This window comes from Magallana gigas, chromosome 8, assembly GCF_963853765.1.
Source record: "Magallana gigas chromosome 8, xbMagGiga1.1, whole genome shotgun sequence".
NCBI lineage: Eukaryota > Metazoa > Mollusca > Bivalvia > Ostreida > Ostreidae > Magallana > Magallana gigas.
Window position 1 is genome coordinate 30797155 of NC_088860.1, and position 17502 is coordinate 30814656.

The following is a 17502-nucleotide window of genomic DNA, read 5'->3' on the forward strand; positions in this document are numbered from 1 at the left end:
AAAATCTCAAGATTTTATATACTAAGCTTCTTTGAAACACTCTTTAGATTGAGGTTGGAGGATGCTGAAAAAATCAAAATGCACGGGAATTATGCATTGCATCTTGAACATACTCGAAGAATATCGTTGAAAAGTGTTCGTGCCATGCAATGATCCCATTCAACAACTTACAGCAGTAGACGAGGTTGAAATACTATCGAGGACTTTAATTTAAAATTTAAAACATTTGACAGACGATGGGGTAAAACTAGCAGAAGTAAAAGGATTCGATTAGAGTAGAAATAAACTGGGCGAAGTGGTAAAAGACGGTAAGGGTAAATGAGGTAGAATGTACACAAGGCTTGGGGTTGGAAAAAAAATCAGAAAGACCATCAAAAATCAGAAACATCAGAAAATATAACAATAACACAGTATCAGATGAAAATTATGAATATTTATTGCCACGTGCTGTGCAAACACTAGTAATTTAGTTATCCACATTCGCTCAGGATTCGTTCTGTTGTTTCCCACAGTTTTTTGGCCAACCCTGTGTCATATGCACATTTTGGGACCCACATGGTATGATCATACAGAGTACAGTCCATGTAGTAGCCCCCCGTCTGGACAGAGTCATCCAGGGCACAAAACAAGACAGGCTGGGCGCCCTCTGCCGGTGACTATAATAAATAGAATTGTTTTAAGGTAATGTGTTTCAAATGTAGATAAAACATAAGTTTTGTATTTCCACGCACAACTTGTCAAAAACACTTTCCTAGCCCTTCAGTTATGCACTATCACTTTATGTATGGCACTCCAAATTCACAAAATTGAGCCAAACATAGTTTCCCGGTTGATAGATGTTGTTTATCGACTGTAAAATATAGTTTACGAGGCGTAAACCATAGTTATTGATTCGTTAACTAAAGTTTTCATCTGTAAAACCATATATAACGGTTGTATACTTTAGTCGAATAGATATCTAAATTTATCTGCCAACAAATAACGTTAACAATATATTTAGATGATAAATACTACCTGTTAACCATAATTTACATTCGTTAACTATAATTAAGAGTTGTTAATCATTAAACTATATTTATCTGATGAATTAGGCTTTGCAATCGCGAATGGTTGTTTACAGTCCTAATTATAGTTTAACACTTTTGAAACTTAGATGCCCGTTTTAATATTATTTGAAATATAGATTAACGTTATAAACTGTAGTTTCTGTTAGTAAACAATAGTTTACAACCGTGCAACCCAGCCTATCGACTGTGGCACTGCGGTTAGTTTTTTGTGAATTTGGCGTGCCATAATTATGGGAAATTCGCTTACTTTGGTGTTCCATCAACATATTTACATGTGTGATGAAAGTGCAGAAAGTTTAAGAACTAACTGAAACAACTGTTTGTCACAAAAAAAATTCTGTAATAGACTTTTGTTAAAAACAAAAAAAAAAAAAAAAAAAAAACCTTGTCTTTTGCTCCTGCGTGTGATTTCATTAGCAATCAAACTAACTGAATCTTGCAGCAATACTGATTGGATACTAAAAAGTTGCTTATGCGGTTGTGACAAAGAAAAAGTGCAAAGATTGGAAAAAGCGACGTGATGCATAGATGCAGCAACAAAATTGACACGAATCGAATGCAAGCGTGCGTTATCGTAATACGTGACGAGAAAAAAAGAGAGGGAATGACCCAACGGAACATTAACAAATATTTTGCAAAACAGTCAAGCTTGATAAGAGGCTTTTTATATAAAGAACGTTCTGGTGTAGTAGAGTTCATACTTTAGTCAGTACTCTAAACACTGTGGAGACAAGAATTTTGACTGGCAGTGGCATGTGACGAAACACGTCTGTCCTGACGGTGCCCGGGTGCACACAACAAACCAACACATCTACAAGGTCAAATTTAAGCAACTTCAAAATAAAAAGTCATCAAGGATAGTATTGATTATATAACGAAAGCATCCGCTTAATTTATTACAAATTGCTTGAATTACAACACAGTAACGCCTAATAATTTCAATAAGCCCATTTTAGGCCATGTATCTATTCGGTTATCTATAATTAATACCAGTGTTTATGATTCCAAAGAGCCCAAATGGGTGCATGTTTAACCATAAATTTGAATGTAGGAAAATTCAAAATAATCATTTTACCAATTCCAGGACGCAAAACACAGATGATTTGACATCTTGCGTCATCAGTAACATTTCCGAATGGTTGAGTACATGCTGAAAGAAGGGATATTAAAGTAACGAAAAATTAACCACCTGGTTCCCTCCTGGCCAACTCCTTGGTAAACAGTAAGTTTGCTGCCTTTGAGTTGTGGTACTGGAGCTGGCTGAATTCTTTCTCCGCCCTCAGATTATCACAGTCAACTTTTCCTATCACGCTGGCAGCAGAGCCTACATTAACAATCCGTCCTCTAGACCTCTTTATCATATCTGTAGAAATAGTATGAAACATTAACCAATGAATACAAAAATAAAATAACTTATCAAGTTCAACTTGTAATTTTAACATGCAAGTTGATTGTTTTAAGTAACACTGTTTAAATATCAAAACGTCCAAGAAACGTTTACATGACAACAACGTAACCAAAAGTCGAAGAACCCAGATGCAATAGTTGATAATAGTTTATAATTCTATAATCATGAATATTTTGTCTTAATCTGTAGCTTGCGCTAGTTTATTTTTATTTTTTGATTTTACCTTACATTTGTGTTAAAACCCGTTTCTTTGTAATTTTTTTTACGAAAAAAAGCCAATATTTCACTTTTAATCATTATGATTCCTTTATTTTGTTTCCAGAGAAATTAACGGCGCCCTAAGGAAAGCAATACATGTGTATCATCCTCCTTTGAATATACAAGGAACACAGCCTACCTATTAGTAGAGTCGCCAGAAGAAAAGGTCCAAAATGGTTTGTTGCGAAAGTCAACTCAAGTCCCTCTTCCGTAAATATCCTTTCTAAGGCTAATCAAAATTACAAAGTAGAAAGTGTATCAACATGTAAAAAATATAATTCAAAGTAGAGTGTGATAGCTCTGGAAATTGTTTTATCCAGTTTATCTTCTTATCTATAAAACATACACTGACGATTTGGAATCTTTAAATATGTTTTAATATACTTAGAATATGTTGATAAAAACTTTCGTATCAAAACCTCCAAATTATTTTTAGAACTTCAATGGCTTTACTTTTATAAAGTGGGTCTGTGCTCTATATATTTGTCATAGTCTAAATCAGGTGTGATGGTTAACAAACTGATTACAAATAACAAAACAATAAAAAAAAATGGAGAGGTGACCCACAATACATTAAAAATAACATGTTGTATCTCAACAATTGAACTTTTTAGAAAATTTATGCAAGTCCGTGAATTCGTGTCGAAAGTCGTATGTAGCCTTTAAAATCACACACTTTGTTACCGAAATAGCTTTTGTTATAGAACCAGACATTTGGTTCCCTTAAAGAAGTAGGCGTTTTAGGTTGTGGGCAACATACCACCAAAACTAAAGGAATATTTTTCTTGTTGTTAAAATATTCAAAGCTGAATATAGTTATTGCTTTTACAAAATTGTATGATATCATTTATATAACAATTTTAACTGATGAAAAAAATAAATTTAAATTTGTATTTTACGACTGTACGACTTACCAAATGTGCATTTGCGCTATCTTATTCCCCATCATCTTTACACTTCTTGTATACAATGTGTTTAAGAACCAATAATTTTTTTTTTAAAATAATTTAAAAAAATGATAGGACACTTTCCTTTAATGTGTATAAAATCAACTATGGACATTATTATACGTACTCACGACTCCTGCATTGTTGATCAGAATGTCGACTGTTCCTTCATCTTTTTTGATGACGTCAACAAACTTTCTAATTGATGACATTACACTAAGGTCAACCTGTCTGCATACAACTTCAGTATTTCCTGTCAATTGGACAATCTTGTTCCTAGCTGCCTCGCCTCTCTCCAATTTTCGACATGCAAGAATTACCCTTCCGTTTCTCTTGGCAAGATTTAAAGCCGTTTCAAACCCAATTCCTGAAAAAATGAAAAATATGGTCCTAAATTGTGCAACAAATGTTTACCTTTTCATTGGTTTTTTCCTTATAGTGAGAAGCGATGCGGATCAAAAATTAAATTCTTTTTGTTTGTTTATCTACCATCCTCTTTCTTAAGTTCCCAAGATCATAAAAACAGGGGGGGGGGGTGTCAGAGGAGTCTCGGATTATTTGTTGTTATTGAATGTTCATCAATATTTTTAATTAAAAATGCCGTGTAACTGTGTGGTTTGTATAATGTGGCAAATGTATTTCAGTATAATCTTGTGTGAAAACTATCTAAAGACTTAACAAATCCCATAGAAATATGTAGCAAATGTAAATATCAAAGCTATAAATTACCTGAGTTTGCGCCGGTAACGATGATCGTTTTTCCTTCCAGAGTTTTCTTGCTGTGACATTTTCCCTTGTGGAGCTTAACATACAAGTACATACAGGCGTACAGTCCGAGACCCACACACAGTGCGGTTGTCTCCGTAGTCCTAGAGAGGACCAGTCCCATCTCTGCCTAGGTCTAATCAGTCTGAAAATAGTGTGTTGTTTAACGTCATTCGAGAAAATTTCATTTGATCATTTTAAGCTATAAGCAATACCACTGAGGTACAAACCCTTCTCCTTTAGGGATTTGAATGGTTTCTATTCGTTTTGATTGAAGAAAACATTTTAAAATTAATATTTTCCATTCATTATCCGACCACTCGAATAGAGTTTGTTTTAATTTAAAAGTAGTTGAATGTTGATTAAAGTTTTGAACAGTTTCCGCTGTTCAAAACCCACTCGAACTGTGTTTATACATTTTAACGTGTATTTTTTCTTGTAAAGTATTACTGTGATATAATATTATGCATTGCTGTGCTAAGCTTTGAACTTACGTTAATATCGTTAAATCGTTTTCCTACTTCTAGATCTATCACATATGTATACATCATGATACAAATAGGCTTTTCTATATTCTTCCTAAATGACCATTTTTGTAGCATTAACAAAGGGCTGGTTAAAATTTGATACACGTTTTAATCCTCTTGAGCTATAAGCGGCCAAATCGTTGGACTATGACCTATTTAACCCTTATCTGTGTTCTTTATTTCCTGTGCCTTCCGGTAATATTAGATAAAATTCTGAACCGAGAGAAAATCTGTATGTATCAACAATAGATTGAGCTTGTTATCTTCAATCAGCATTGAATTTATGGGTTATGTAATTTATTTACCAACTATAAATAGGTCAATCTAAAACACAGAATCATACAAGTTATTGTATACATACCTTTACGCCAAGTTGTCCTTTTTTACATTTTTGAGTAATGAACAAGCGATGTTGTTTGTTGACTATCCATTTTTTATTGTGTTGTTTTATAACAGAGAGAAATATAACTAGCAGGTTTGATAATCTTTCTTAGTCAATGGTTGCTGATCCGCTCCTTTCATCAGAAGATTAAAGGTTCATTGGATAAGAGAGATAAATCTAGCAGGTTTATGGTACATTATTTTTAAGTTAAGAGAGATAACTTCCACCTTAGATTTCTGTTTATTGTGTTTTACATGGCTTAACAGTTAAAATTGACCCCAACTCTAATGCGCTACTCCCACCAAATAAAATGAATAAAAAAATTAAAAACCATGAGTAATCATAATGTACAAATGAAGCTTACCGAGACAAAGATCGCCTTTACAAGATTACCGTATGTAATGATCGATATAAAAATATTTTATTATATATTAATATATATTATATTATCATAATGATATGATACAATATTGTTTTATTATATGTTGCAATATCATATCATTACACACAGAATTGTATCATGTGACATGAAACAATATTGCTTCATATATTACTAGTATACGATATAGTATCACATGATACAATAGCGCAGCATGTTACAATATCATATCATACAATTGCATATCATATAATAATGTATCGTTTAAAATCATATTGTATCGTATGATAATGTATCATTTGATACGATAGTGTATCAGTTGATACAATACTCATGATACGGTACCGATAATGATGATCTTATTTTGGCTTCTTTCTGGATCACTTTCACATCGCCAAATATTCAATACGCAAAAATAACATCCTGTTTTGTTTGCTTTAAGAAACTCGCGAACACCCCCCCCCCGATATAGATTATTTTTGATATGATGTTGTATGATGTGAAACAATACTGTATCATTTAATATCGTATCTTATCAAATGGTAGGTTTGGAAATATTTGTCAATGGCTTAGAATATAAAAAAAAAACTTGTTTGTAATTTTACTGCTGAAAAATACAAAAAAGACAAAGTTTGAGAAATGTTCACATGTATTGCTACTAGTAAATTATTACAAAGTGAAGAGACATGCAGACAATAAAACATACAGTGTCTGGTATCTAATGTCAAACACAATGGAAAGTAAACAAGTCTTGGTCAAAATACTGCTATAACAAAATTAAGTTACAAAAGGATATAACTGCAGAATAAAATAATAGCATCAAATGACTCTACTTTTTAAAAATACATACCTATTGACAAATTGTAATTGCAGTCAATATTCAATTTGCAGTCGGTAAAAAACAATAAACTATCCTCTCCCCCCCCCCCCCCCCCCCCCCCCCGTGCGCCCTATACTGGTTGCACAGAATCAATCTCTTGTTTGTATATAAAGATTAATTATTGGAGCGAGAGATAGAGAATGGGAAACAAGACGCTCAAAGACAGTTTGCAACATCAGAGACACAGAGAGACAAAGAACATGGACTGAGGTGCAACTCAAGCCTCAAAGGCCAGGACCTATATGGGGATATAAAACGTAATCTTTATCGAAGTTCCAATGTAAAATTCGCATCACATTCTGCTTAATATTTCTATATTTGCAAATATCTCATTATTAAAACGATAATCATTCAAATGTATAAAAAAATCTCAAGATTTTTATGTACTTTGAAACACCCTTTATATTAAGGAGGATGCTGAATATAAGGGAAAAAAACACAGGGATTTTCCATTGTCAACAACTTGAACGTACTCGCAGGATGTATGTGCCAATATTTCCCATAAACAACTTACATTAGTAGACGAGGTTGAAATGCTACCTAAAGCTTTAATTTAAACTTTAAAACATTTGACAGACGTTCAAGTGAAACCAGCAGAAGTAAAAGGACTTGGTTAAACAGAAATAAACTGGGCGAAGTGGTTCAAGAGGGAAGAGGTAAATTACGTCACGTGGACAAAGACGGAACAGTGATTCAATGTTAACAATGATTTGGTAAAACAAAAATCTGAAAGATGTAACACCGGAGATAAATAACAATAACACTGTATCAGATGATAATGAATATTTATTGTTACGCGATGAGCAAACACTTTAGTCTAGTATTTCGTTATCCACATTCGCTCAGGATTCGTTCCGTTGTTTCCCACAGTTTTTTGGCCAGTCCTGTGTCATACGCACATTTTGGGACCCACATGGTATGATCATACAGAGCACAGTCCATGTAGTAGCTCCCCGTCTGGACAGAGTCATCCAGGGCACAAAACAAGACAGGCTGGGCGCCCTCTTGCGGTGACTGAAATAAATAATTTAAAAAAAACCTACTTAGTTTATATCAAATAGAGATAAAACTTTGGATTTGTCTTTCCACGCATTATACAGTTATGCACTGTCATATTGTGGGGAAATTCTCTTACAATTGTGTTCCCTGGGGACTATTTACGTGTATGAACGGTAGAAGAGATATAAAGAGATTAGATAAAGATAAAAAGGCAGCGCAACAAGATGATATATTGATTAACTAATTGAACAAACTGATTTTTAAGTAACTTCTGTAATAGATCTATGTTTTAAAAAATCCATAGTCTGTTTTTAGTTTGTTCCTGTTTGTTATTTCATTTAGTAGTCAATTTAATTGACCCTTTCAGCAATATTGGATACTAAAAAGTTGCTTATGCGGTTGCAAAAAAAAAAAAAAAGAAAGTACAAACTTGATTAAAACGGCGCAATGCAAATATAAGACAGCAAAACTGATAGGAAATAATCGAAAGCAAGCGTGCATTATTGTCAAAAACTACGAAAAAAGTGAAATGGAACATCAAATAGTTTGCAATACAGTCAAGCTTGATAAGAGGTTTTATAACATCAAGAACTTTTTGGTGACGTATGGCCCATACTTTAGTCAGTACTCTAAACACTGTGTAGGCAAGGATTTTGAATAGCAGTGGCATGTTGCGAAAAGCGTCTGTCCTGACGACACCCGGATGTACATAACAAACTAACACATCTACAATATCAAAACAAATAAAGATAAACAGTCATCATTGATTATTCTTCTATAACTTAAGCATCCAGTTTATGTATCTAGAATTGCTTGAATTTATAAAACAATTTGATTATGCTCACTGTAGTCATATGCACTTATTCAGTTGCTTCCATAACGAAAATTGTAAACGCAGCTTAAAATGCTTCATGCCAATGTTAAGGATCATCAAAAAAGCTTAAATGTACGCAATGAAAAAAAATTTACAGTAGAAAAAACTCAAAATTATCATTATCTCAATTCTCGGTAGCCGAACAAATATGATTTCACATCGTGCAATAATCAAATGGTAATTAACATTCCGAACGGTTGGGTACATGCAGGAAGAAGGGATATTAAACAAATGAACAAAATTCACCGCCTGGTTCCCTTCTGGCCAGCTCCTTGGTAAACAGTAAGTTTGCTGTCTTTGAGCTGTGGTACTGGAGCTGGCTGAATTCTTTCTCCGCCCTCAGATTATCACAGTCAACTTTTCCTATCACGCTGGCGCTGGAGCCCACGTCAACGACTCGACCTCTAGACCTCTTTAACAAATCTGTAGAAATACAGTAAAGTGAAAGTTCTGTAAACCGGCAGGCTGCCGGTGTAACAAAGAATTTTGACTTAAGCTGAAAATTGACCCGGGGTCAACGTTGGTTATTGACCCCTTTAAAGGTGTTGAATAATGACCCTGGTCCGTTGAAAATTGACCCGCACCGTTGAATTTTGATATTGAAACCGTTCAACAGCAAATCAGCACAAAATAAAGATTGGTTTCTGTCTTTACAAAAAGCATATCGATTTCAGTGCCACTTCTTGATTGTAGTACATACACAGTAAACTCTTAGGTTCTAGTTCTCATATTGTATAGCGATTAAAAAAAAAAGAAGTTTAACAGTTGTTGTCTGAGCAGTATGAGTAATATTAAACTGAACTTTTTCCCGTATTAACAGCTGTATTCTTTGTATAAGGGGACATACTTGATGCCGGGATGGCAAGGGACGGAAAAAATTTAAGTGACCCACCCCTTTTTTTTCTTATCTATAAACCTTCCTCCTGCATTTTTGGAATAACATTTCACCAATGCCCACGTCCTTTGCAAATAACGAATTGCATATTCTTTGCAGAACTTCCTCCACAATTGTACCATTTTCTATGGATGTTCTCGACAGGCAAACGCAGCAGTTTTTGACCAACATGATTCTTTTTTTCGTGGCACTTGTTTCGAGTAACACAGAGTGAATGATTCTTGTCCTTGAACAAAGGGTACTTACACTAAGGTATAGTTACAATTGATCGCTTTCAGTTCAATACTAACGGATTATTTTTTCAAAGAGAAAAATACATGCCAACAGGGGGAATCGAATCAGTATACAAAAAAACCCTTCAGATATGCGGTAAGTGACAGCGGTGAAACCATCTGCGCTATTCAAACCTTCAGGTATACCACGTAAATACAAACCAGTATTATACAAATAAGATTTATAATTTTTTTTTTAGTTTTTTTTGGGTGGTTTTCTAGGGGTAGATGGATCCTGATGGATTTTAAGGCCAAAATTTATGCAGAAATAGACAGTTTTATTGCAAAAATGATATTTCAGCCAACTTTGAAGGTTAATTTAAGAAAAACAAGTGCAATATGCTTAGTTCTAAATGAACATTCGAAAAATTTAAAAATACGCACAGTAGAAAATATCAAATGAACTTTGTTTCTTAACAGTGACGTTAACGTTAAAATTGAATCTCTGATAAAATATCCAACTTTTTAAACATTTTTCTGAAATGAAATAAAAAAAAATTTGTGTGAATGTAAAATATAGATATAGAATATAATCAAGAATTTGTTATCTATAAGCATTAAGGTCAAGATCTAGTAAATGATTCCAGGCCCCGGGACCATAAAACTTAGACAAGCTCACTTTTGATCTTGGTCTCACTTTTCTGCTATATATTCCTTTTGTTAAAGTGAGACTGAGATCAAAAGTGAGCTCGTCTAAGTTTTATGGCCCCGGGGCCAGACTGTCTATTTGGTGCTAGAACCATTATGACGTCATAATTGATTTGATGAATCTTTTCCCGTATTTTACGGCTTTAAAGAAATTATGTAGAAAATATAACAATATTTTGACCCTCTATATCTAATCATGGGAAAAGTAATCCCGGTATGTATATTTAATTTGACATCATTTTAAAGAGGAGGTCAAGAGCTTGTTAAATACCGTTTTTGGAGGGCCTGTAGGCATTCTAGATATATTTCATTATTCAAAAATGAACAAAACTCTGAGATTTGTTACTTTTATCCTTTATATTTCATAGAAAATGGTTGTTTAAAACATGAGTTTTCATTGTGTCTACCAAAAATGTAAGCCCCGGTACAGCCTATGAAACAGATATATTGTTATGAAGCATCATTAAAAGAATTGATATCTTGTATTTCATAAACATGTAGGCATCTTTGATTTACTAGATCTTGACCTTAATGCCGCTTGTATCATCGACGTTTGATTTAATCTTTACTCGGTGACGTGTAGTAGGACTAATAAATAGAGTACAATTAATAAACGGGGATCAGTGAATAAAAAAATAAAACAAGAATAAACACACAAAAAACAATGTAAACAAAAATCGTAACTAAGTACCCAGACGCAATAGTTTTTAACTTATAATTAAATAGTCATAATCATTCACCCGCTTTTGAATTTATTTTCAGTGGGTTGTTTTTTTTTTAATTTTGCTTTACGTTTGAGTCGAAACGAAACTTTTTGTAGATTTTTTTTTTTTTTGCGTAAAATAGCGAATATTTCTCTTTTTATAATTTCGATAACTTAATTTTTTTTCGAAGTGGTATTAAACAGCAATGTAAGGAAAGCCCTGTATACCCTCCGCATGCTCCTTTGATTATACAAGGAACAAAGCCTACCTAATAGTAGAGTTGTCAGAAGAAATGGGCCAAAATGGTTTGTTGCGAAAGTCAATTCAAGTCCCTCTTCCGTGAATATCTTCTCAAAGGCTAATCAAAATTACGAAATAAAACTAAGATTTGGAGGTAAACATTGCAATTAAACATTACAAAAACAATTTTTGTTAACTTTTTTATACTTGATTATTCAGTGTATCAACATGATAAAAATAAAATCTTAAAGTACTGTGTGATAACTCCATATATTGTTTACTTAATCCACTTCATCTTCTTTATACAAAATATAAGCCGTCCATTCTGTAAATCAATTTTTATTTTTTGACGACTTTATTTAAACTTTATTGCAGTGAATAAGCATTATTTGGTAATATAGATATATCAGGAAAGACATTTCAAATTAATAAGTCCGTAATTAATATTCGCGAAACGACACTCCTGCGATTTTGTGCGAAACACCTTTGCACGCAAAAAAGTTGTTTGCATATCATTTATTATCATTCATTTGTAATAAATCAAAAACAAATACTGTTATACGTACTCAAAACTCCTGCGTTGTTGATCAGAATGTCAACATTTCCTTCTTCTTCTTTGATGACGTCAACAAACTTTCTAATTGATGACATTACACTAAGGTCCACCCGTCTGCATACAACATCGGTATTCCCTGACAACTGGACAATCTTGTTCCTAGCTGCCTCGCCTCTCTCCAAATTTCGACATGCAAGAATTACCCTTCCGTTTCTTTTGGCGAGATCTAAGGCCGTTTCAAAGCCAATGCCTAAAAAATGAAAAATATGGTCCTAAATTGTGCACAAAATTTGACTTTTTTATTGGTTCAGCTATATCATCCTCTTTCTCAAGTTCGCCATATTATAAAAACGGTGATGGAGGTCAGAGGAGTCTTGGATTATACAATGTTCATCACTAAATTTAAAAAAAAAAATATTGTAACTGTATGGTTTGTATCATATGGCAAATGTATTTCACTGTAGTCTTATATTTGCGGGAACTAAGACAAAAAAATTCATAAAAATATGTAGCAAATGTAAATATCAAAGCTATTGATTACCTGAGTTTGCGCCAGTAACGATGATCGTTTTTCCTTCCAGATTTTTCTTGCTGTGACATTTTCCCTTGTGAAGCTTAACATACAAGTACATACAGGCGTACAGTCCGAGACTCGCACACACTGTAGTTGTCTCCGTAGTCCTAGAGAGGACCAGCCCCATCTTTTTAGATTATCTATAATTGTTGGATAGAGAGGCATTCAAAGTGAATCGACGTGTGAATCACTGATTGTGGTGACAAAAACATACACAGATAATCTTATGCATTGCCTCAACTCATGTTCTCATTCAAAAAAATGAAAGTTTTGAGGTAATTTCACAAATTTCATACAATAAAGGTATGTAATTTTCATTCGTAAGGGAGACAATTTGAAGACATTAATATTAATGAGAACAGTGTCACGTGGCATTTAGCTCATGAATAAAGTGTACGTGATTTCTCCATATGATCAGTCTGAAAATATATTATTCTGTTTAACATATTTTACGAATATTTCACTCTATCATTATAAGCTATAACGTCATCAGCTGGGGGTAAAGAACCTTCTGCTTTTGAGAATTTGAATGTTTGCTCTGACTGAAGAAAACATTTTAAAATTAATATTTTCCTTTCATTAAACGACCACTCGTATAGATTTTGATTAAAAGATATTTGAATGTTGATTGAAGTTTTGAACAGTTCTCCCTTTAAAGAGAGCCCACCCGAACTCTGTAACATGAAAATCAGATACTTTTTACAAGGAACTGATATTACATTTACAGTATATACTCATAAAATGTTAAACTCATTTTCTTGCATCGTCGGAACCCTCGACTCTGCTACCCGCTACACTACCTTCAACCCGGTAACAGCTGGGAGCATTGTAACGGACTTTCTACCCGTGGGTTCGACAATTATGTGCTGAAGATTTTTGAAAAAGTATAAAAAATTTATCGAAAATTATAAAAGTAAAAAGTAACATTTTGTTTGCTTCCGATTACGATCAGAAGTGACAGAAAAATTATTGATACGTATTCTGCGCAAATTCATGATAAGGTCTTTGATAAAGCAAAGTTTGGTAGCTCAATCACTTGCTGTTTTTAAGATCTCGTGCGTACAAAATCAGAAAAGAAAGATATCAATGAACTAGAGACGAGCTCGTTGCAAGCAACGATTAGGTCTTCTGTCGTAGCTGCGTCAACCTTGTGACGTAATGCAAAATATTGATACCTCACCATGGTACAATATTTAATTTTAGATGTGTAAACACTTAGTAAGAGAAACAAAGTACTATACTACATGTATATAAACAAATACAGATCTTTAAAAGTTGTCTATAGTTTGATTCGCCGCGTGTTGTTTTTTGCATGTGCATATTATTTTGAGAAACTTATTAAATCATCATAATTGACTAAATATAGACAGAATATGGACGACGATTATATTTACACAGTGGGTATGCCCGGTATGAAGGTGAAAAGACCATACATTTTACACGAATTTTTTATCTAACGCAAGCGCCAAGGAATCTTTTAGTATATATGCGGAGATCCTGAAAATTTTACAGGGGGTTTTGAATTTTAATTCTTTTTTTTAAGGAGAGGGAGCATGCACGGATCAGAAAATTTTTCCGCGGGTGGGGATTGAGGGTCTGACGGTTATTTGAGTTTGCCAGGGGATGTCCAAGGCATATTTTTGGTAATTTTATAATGTCCATGTAATTGAAAGAAATGTTCGGGGGGGGGGAGGGGGGTCCGGAACCCTACCCCTTCCCTTCTAGATCCGCGCATGGGGAAGCCCGATGCAGGTAATTTTACGGTAATCTTAACCATTTTTATTATATAAATCATTTTCAAAATTTTGGAATGCCAATATTACCTTAAAACTTAAAATACGAACCATTTAGTCTCGGTGAGTACTCGGCCAACATGCGTCCGCGTACGAAAGGAATGGCAATATTTAAGGAAATTCGGATGGACGATCTGGGTCCCAGGTCATCCATCCGATTCTTTTTCAGACTAAGAGCTACAGACCTGCTGTTAGAGATTGTCTAACTTATACTGATTATGTCAATCTATTTTGTCTCAAAGAATTAGGTTTTTTTTTAATCAATAAAGTTTTACCTTAAAAAGAAAGAAAGAAATCGGGCACAATTTTCAATGTTAGCATTTTACAATTTAATGGTCTAATAAAATTGGTATGAAGTTTCCAGATACTACTTTTCATTGCTTTATCCGACATATTGCATGGAAAAAAGATTTACATCGCATTTTTAAATTACAAAAGGATATGAAAAATGAACTTAGATTAACCGCTAACAAACAAGCATAAAGAGAGACTGAGAACTAATTTCTTCTTTTTTTACATCAAAAGAAATTCAAAAAAAAATAAAAAATTTTTTCTTTATATGCGTTAATGAAAACGTTGATCAGCAAGGGGTTCTATGTCGTGCAAGCACTTACATAATAGATTGTTACACATATGTACAACGATGACAAATATCGAAAAGGCAATATTGTGGGTTGAGGATGATATTTGAGTTTATTTTTGATAATTGATTATCTGGATCAATTTTGTTTGTTGGTTTGTTTTGTATATTGAAAAAGGGAATAAAGAAAATGAGTAATTTCCGATATGAAGTCCAGCATATATTTTCATATTAACATTGACTTAAAGCATGTTGAAAAAAAGAAATATTGTATCAAGCAGTTATTATGCGCAGATAATGCATTCCTCAATGGTTTTCACAATTACATGTATCAGCTACTACACGTACTTACTTACGGAGAAATACATATCCAAAGAGATGATATCGGTAACTTATAGTTAACAGTTAAGTTCCAGCTTGTCTTCTGCCACATGCAAGCACGTGTGTAGTCCTGATTTTAAAAAAAGGTATCATGGCCGGGGGGGGGGGGTGTCATCGCAACAAGTGTGTACTTGTGTACTAGCGTACTAGAGTGTACATTGTTAATTAATAATTGATGTTGAATTATTATTAACAAACAAAATCAAAAAAAAAAAATTATAACATGCAGTCTGGAAAGTTAAGAGGAAGAACTAAAATGCCAGGGAGGTTTGCTTTCTCTATCTGCTGGACGATTTAATTCCTCTTAAATCAATAGGGTGTAATACACATGCTAACACGTCAACCGATTAAAAATGACTGTAATTTGGATTTATAAATCGTTCTAAAACATTCGATCTGATATATAGTTGTTTTGAACGATTAAATTGGTTTTTATACCTACCCGGACCCTCACGGAAGAATCCATTCGGACTAATGGAAATTTCATTCACGAGACTCCGCGCCAGAATGTTTCATTCATTAATTTTTTCGCAGTTATAGTGGACGAGTCAAAAATAGGAACTTTTGAGACACATCATACAATGTGAACACGTACCGTGAATGCAGTTTACTTTGCGTCTATTTTCTTTTTTGAGAGTCCTTTTTATCATTGCTTGAAAATGACAAAAAGGCCTTGAATATTGTTATCTTTATGTCATATAACATGTGAAGCTGTTTCATTCCACCCACAGGCTTGAAATGAAAAAAAAATATAAATAGACGTCATATATCCTATATCAAACGACATATTACCCACTTGAATCTGCGCGTCTTTTTAATGAATTTATGAACAGCGGCAAATTCTCAAATGTAATTTGAAAAGGAATGTTAGCTGCAAGTCTGTAGACCTTGTATAAAAAATTTCGGATGGTAGTCAATTTTGCAGACCAAAAGCTACATATATGCAGCTAAGGTAACTAATAATGCTTCCGATAAAATACTTTGTTTAGTAATGCAAGCTTTTAAGAAAACAATACTTATTTGTTTAAAAAATAACACCCCAATACTTCGTCTTACATTCGTTATTTGTAGAACAAGCAGAACCAGTACCAGTCCGATCCTCACCATATACATTGTACGAATTTAATAGCCCTTGCATTGCATTGCTTTGCATGTACACAATATCTTTTAAAAATTCAACACTTGAATGTTTATCTATATGGCTATTAATCTATATGTACACATTCCGTACTCACGTGATTCAAAATACCCCAAACGGAAAACGGTAAAAAATTCAGTCATTGAGTCTACGTACATCTTATAGAATTTGCAAAAAAACACATTGTGTGTCTGAATGTTTGTTAATGTGTCAATCTATCAATATACATTTTGTTTAATTATTTTGGATTGCTAAGGCTACAGCGTATTTGATGAACATTGAACAACATTTTTTCCATGCAATTTTTTCCACGGAAGATAGCGAGTACAATTATAAGGCACAATTTATTTCATTACCTCTTTAAAATTATGTATGTAATTATTAATTTACAAATTGCTGCTAACGTTGTTTGATATTTTCGTTTGTATATGTTTTGCAAAATAATAAAACACGCAAAACGCGGGGCAAGTCATAATTAATATCCCTAATAACCGTAACTTAAAATAAGCGGCTTTCGATTCAAATATTATCGTATACGAATATTAAGTTTCCTTTTTGAAATCATCTCCACGAAGATAATATCATCTTCATCGTAAATGAGTATTTTGTTTTGCTCTATCGGAAGCAATCCCGTGTTCGTTTAAATTGCCAGCGTCCATTTTTCATGTCAGTAATATACATTATGCGTTACATGACGACCGTGTATTTTAGAAAAGTAGAGTTCAATTACCATGCATTGGAACCATTTTATTGACACATCCCCCAGTACTGAAACAATTCCAGATGTCTTCGTTACAGTAAAACAGTGGAGCGTTAAACATGTGTACGTCCAGCTCTACAAGCACTTGCACCGTCGTCTGGGCGACGGCCTGAATACAGCTAGCGACTCTGCTATTGATCGATTACCTGAGTCTCTTAATGCATCTAAATATAGAGAGGGGCACAGTTTTCAAACAAACAACAAAAATAAGGTCAAAGAGGTTCATTAATAAAAACATTTAGGAATTTCATATGGAACCATCTTTACGCGCTGCATGTATCAGTTAGTGCATTGCAAGACTTCCTAAACGTGCACACACCCACAAAAATGGACCGAACTGACAAAAATTGTTTCTGTAAATACTGACTATAAATACGAAACCATCAAATTGAAGAATTTGGAAATAATTTCTTTACAAATTTGCTTCAACAATGCATTAAAACTTTTCATTCCTTTACAAGTTATTGAACAAAAA

The 17502-nt window shown here is 33.6% G+C and overlaps 2 protein-coding genes across 6 annotated transcripts; both read right to left on the bottom strand.

The window, feature by feature from the left end:
• Positions 1 to 413: 413 nt before the first annotated feature.
• Positions 414 to 5503, bottom strand: LOC117680392 (retinol dehydrogenase 11). Of its 3 annotated transcripts, none has more exons than XM_034473969.2 (7): positions 5334 to 5503; positions 4410 to 4590; positions 3808 to 4047; positions 2873 to 2962; positions 2257 to 2430; positions 1769 to 1878; positions 414 to 656 (listed from the first exon to the last, which is right to left on the bottom strand). In XM_034473969.2, exons 2-7 carry the CDS (start codon positions 4567 to 4569, stop codon positions 471 to 473), a joined length of 960 nt encoding a protein of 319 aa, XP_034329860.2. In that variant the 5' UTR covers positions 4570 to 4590; positions 5334 to 5503; the 3' UTR covers positions 414 to 470. The 3 variants fall into 3 exon arrangements, with proteins under 3 accessions (XP_034329860.2, XP_034329861.2, XP_034329862.2); XM_034473970.2 differs by lacking the exon at positions 5334 to 5503 and adding an exon at positions 4940 to 5092; XM_034473971.2 differs by lacking the exon at positions 5334 to 5503 and adding an exon at positions 4676 to 4700.
• Positions 5504 to 6841: 1338 nt separating this feature from the next.
• On the bottom strand, positions 6842 to 17149 carry LOC105320689 (retinol dehydrogenase 11). 3 transcript variants are annotated; one of them, XM_066068091.1, is made up of 7 exons: positions 16998 to 17149; positions 12343 to 12515; positions 11812 to 12051; positions 11274 to 11363; positions 8736 to 8909; positions 8229 to 8338; positions 6845 to 7627 (listed from the first exon to the last, which is right to left on the bottom strand). In XM_066068091.1, exons 2-7 carry the CDS (start codon positions 12500 to 12502, stop codon positions 7442 to 7444), a joined length of 960 nt encoding a protein of 319 aa, XP_065924163.1. In that variant the 5' UTR covers positions 12503 to 12515; positions 16998 to 17149; the 3' UTR covers positions 6845 to 7441. The 3 variants fall into 3 exon arrangements, with proteins under 3 accessions (XP_065924164.1, XP_065924163.1, XP_065924162.1); XM_066068090.1 differs by having other exon boundaries at positions 6856 to 7627; positions 8733 to 8909; positions 16998 to 17147; XM_066068092.1 differs by lacking the exon at positions 11274 to 11363 and having other exon boundaries at positions 6842 to 7627; positions 8733 to 8909.
• Between the last annotated feature and the right edge of the window lie 353 nt (positions 17150 to 17502).

Bases quoted from the DNA above. Each gene is read 5' to 3' on its own strand.
- LOC117680392 (XM_034473969.2), bottom strand. From the start codon at position 4,569: ATGGGACTGGTCCTCTCTAGGACTACGGAGACAACCGCACTGTGTGTG. The intron at 2,431-2,872 runs GTAGGCTGTGTT...CTATTTCTACAG, and splicing joins TCTGGCGACTCTACTAATAG to ATATGATAAAGAGGTCTAGA. The intron at 657-1,768 runs GTATGAACTCTA...TATTTATTATAG, and splicing joins TGTTTAGAGTACTGACTAAA to TCACCGGCAGAGGGCGCCCA.
- LOC105320689 (XM_066068090.1), bottom strand. From the start codon at position 12,502: ATGGGGCTGGTCCTCTCTAGGACTACGGAGACAACTACAGTGTGTGCG. The intron at 12,052-12,342 runs GTAATCAATAGC...TTCATTTTTTAG, and splicing joins CGTTACTGGCGCAAACTCAG to GCATTGGCTTTGAAACGGCC. The intron at 11,364-11,811 runs GTACGTATAACA...AATTTTGATTAG, and splicing joins CAACAACGCAGGAGTTTTGA to CCTTTGAGAAGATATTCACG.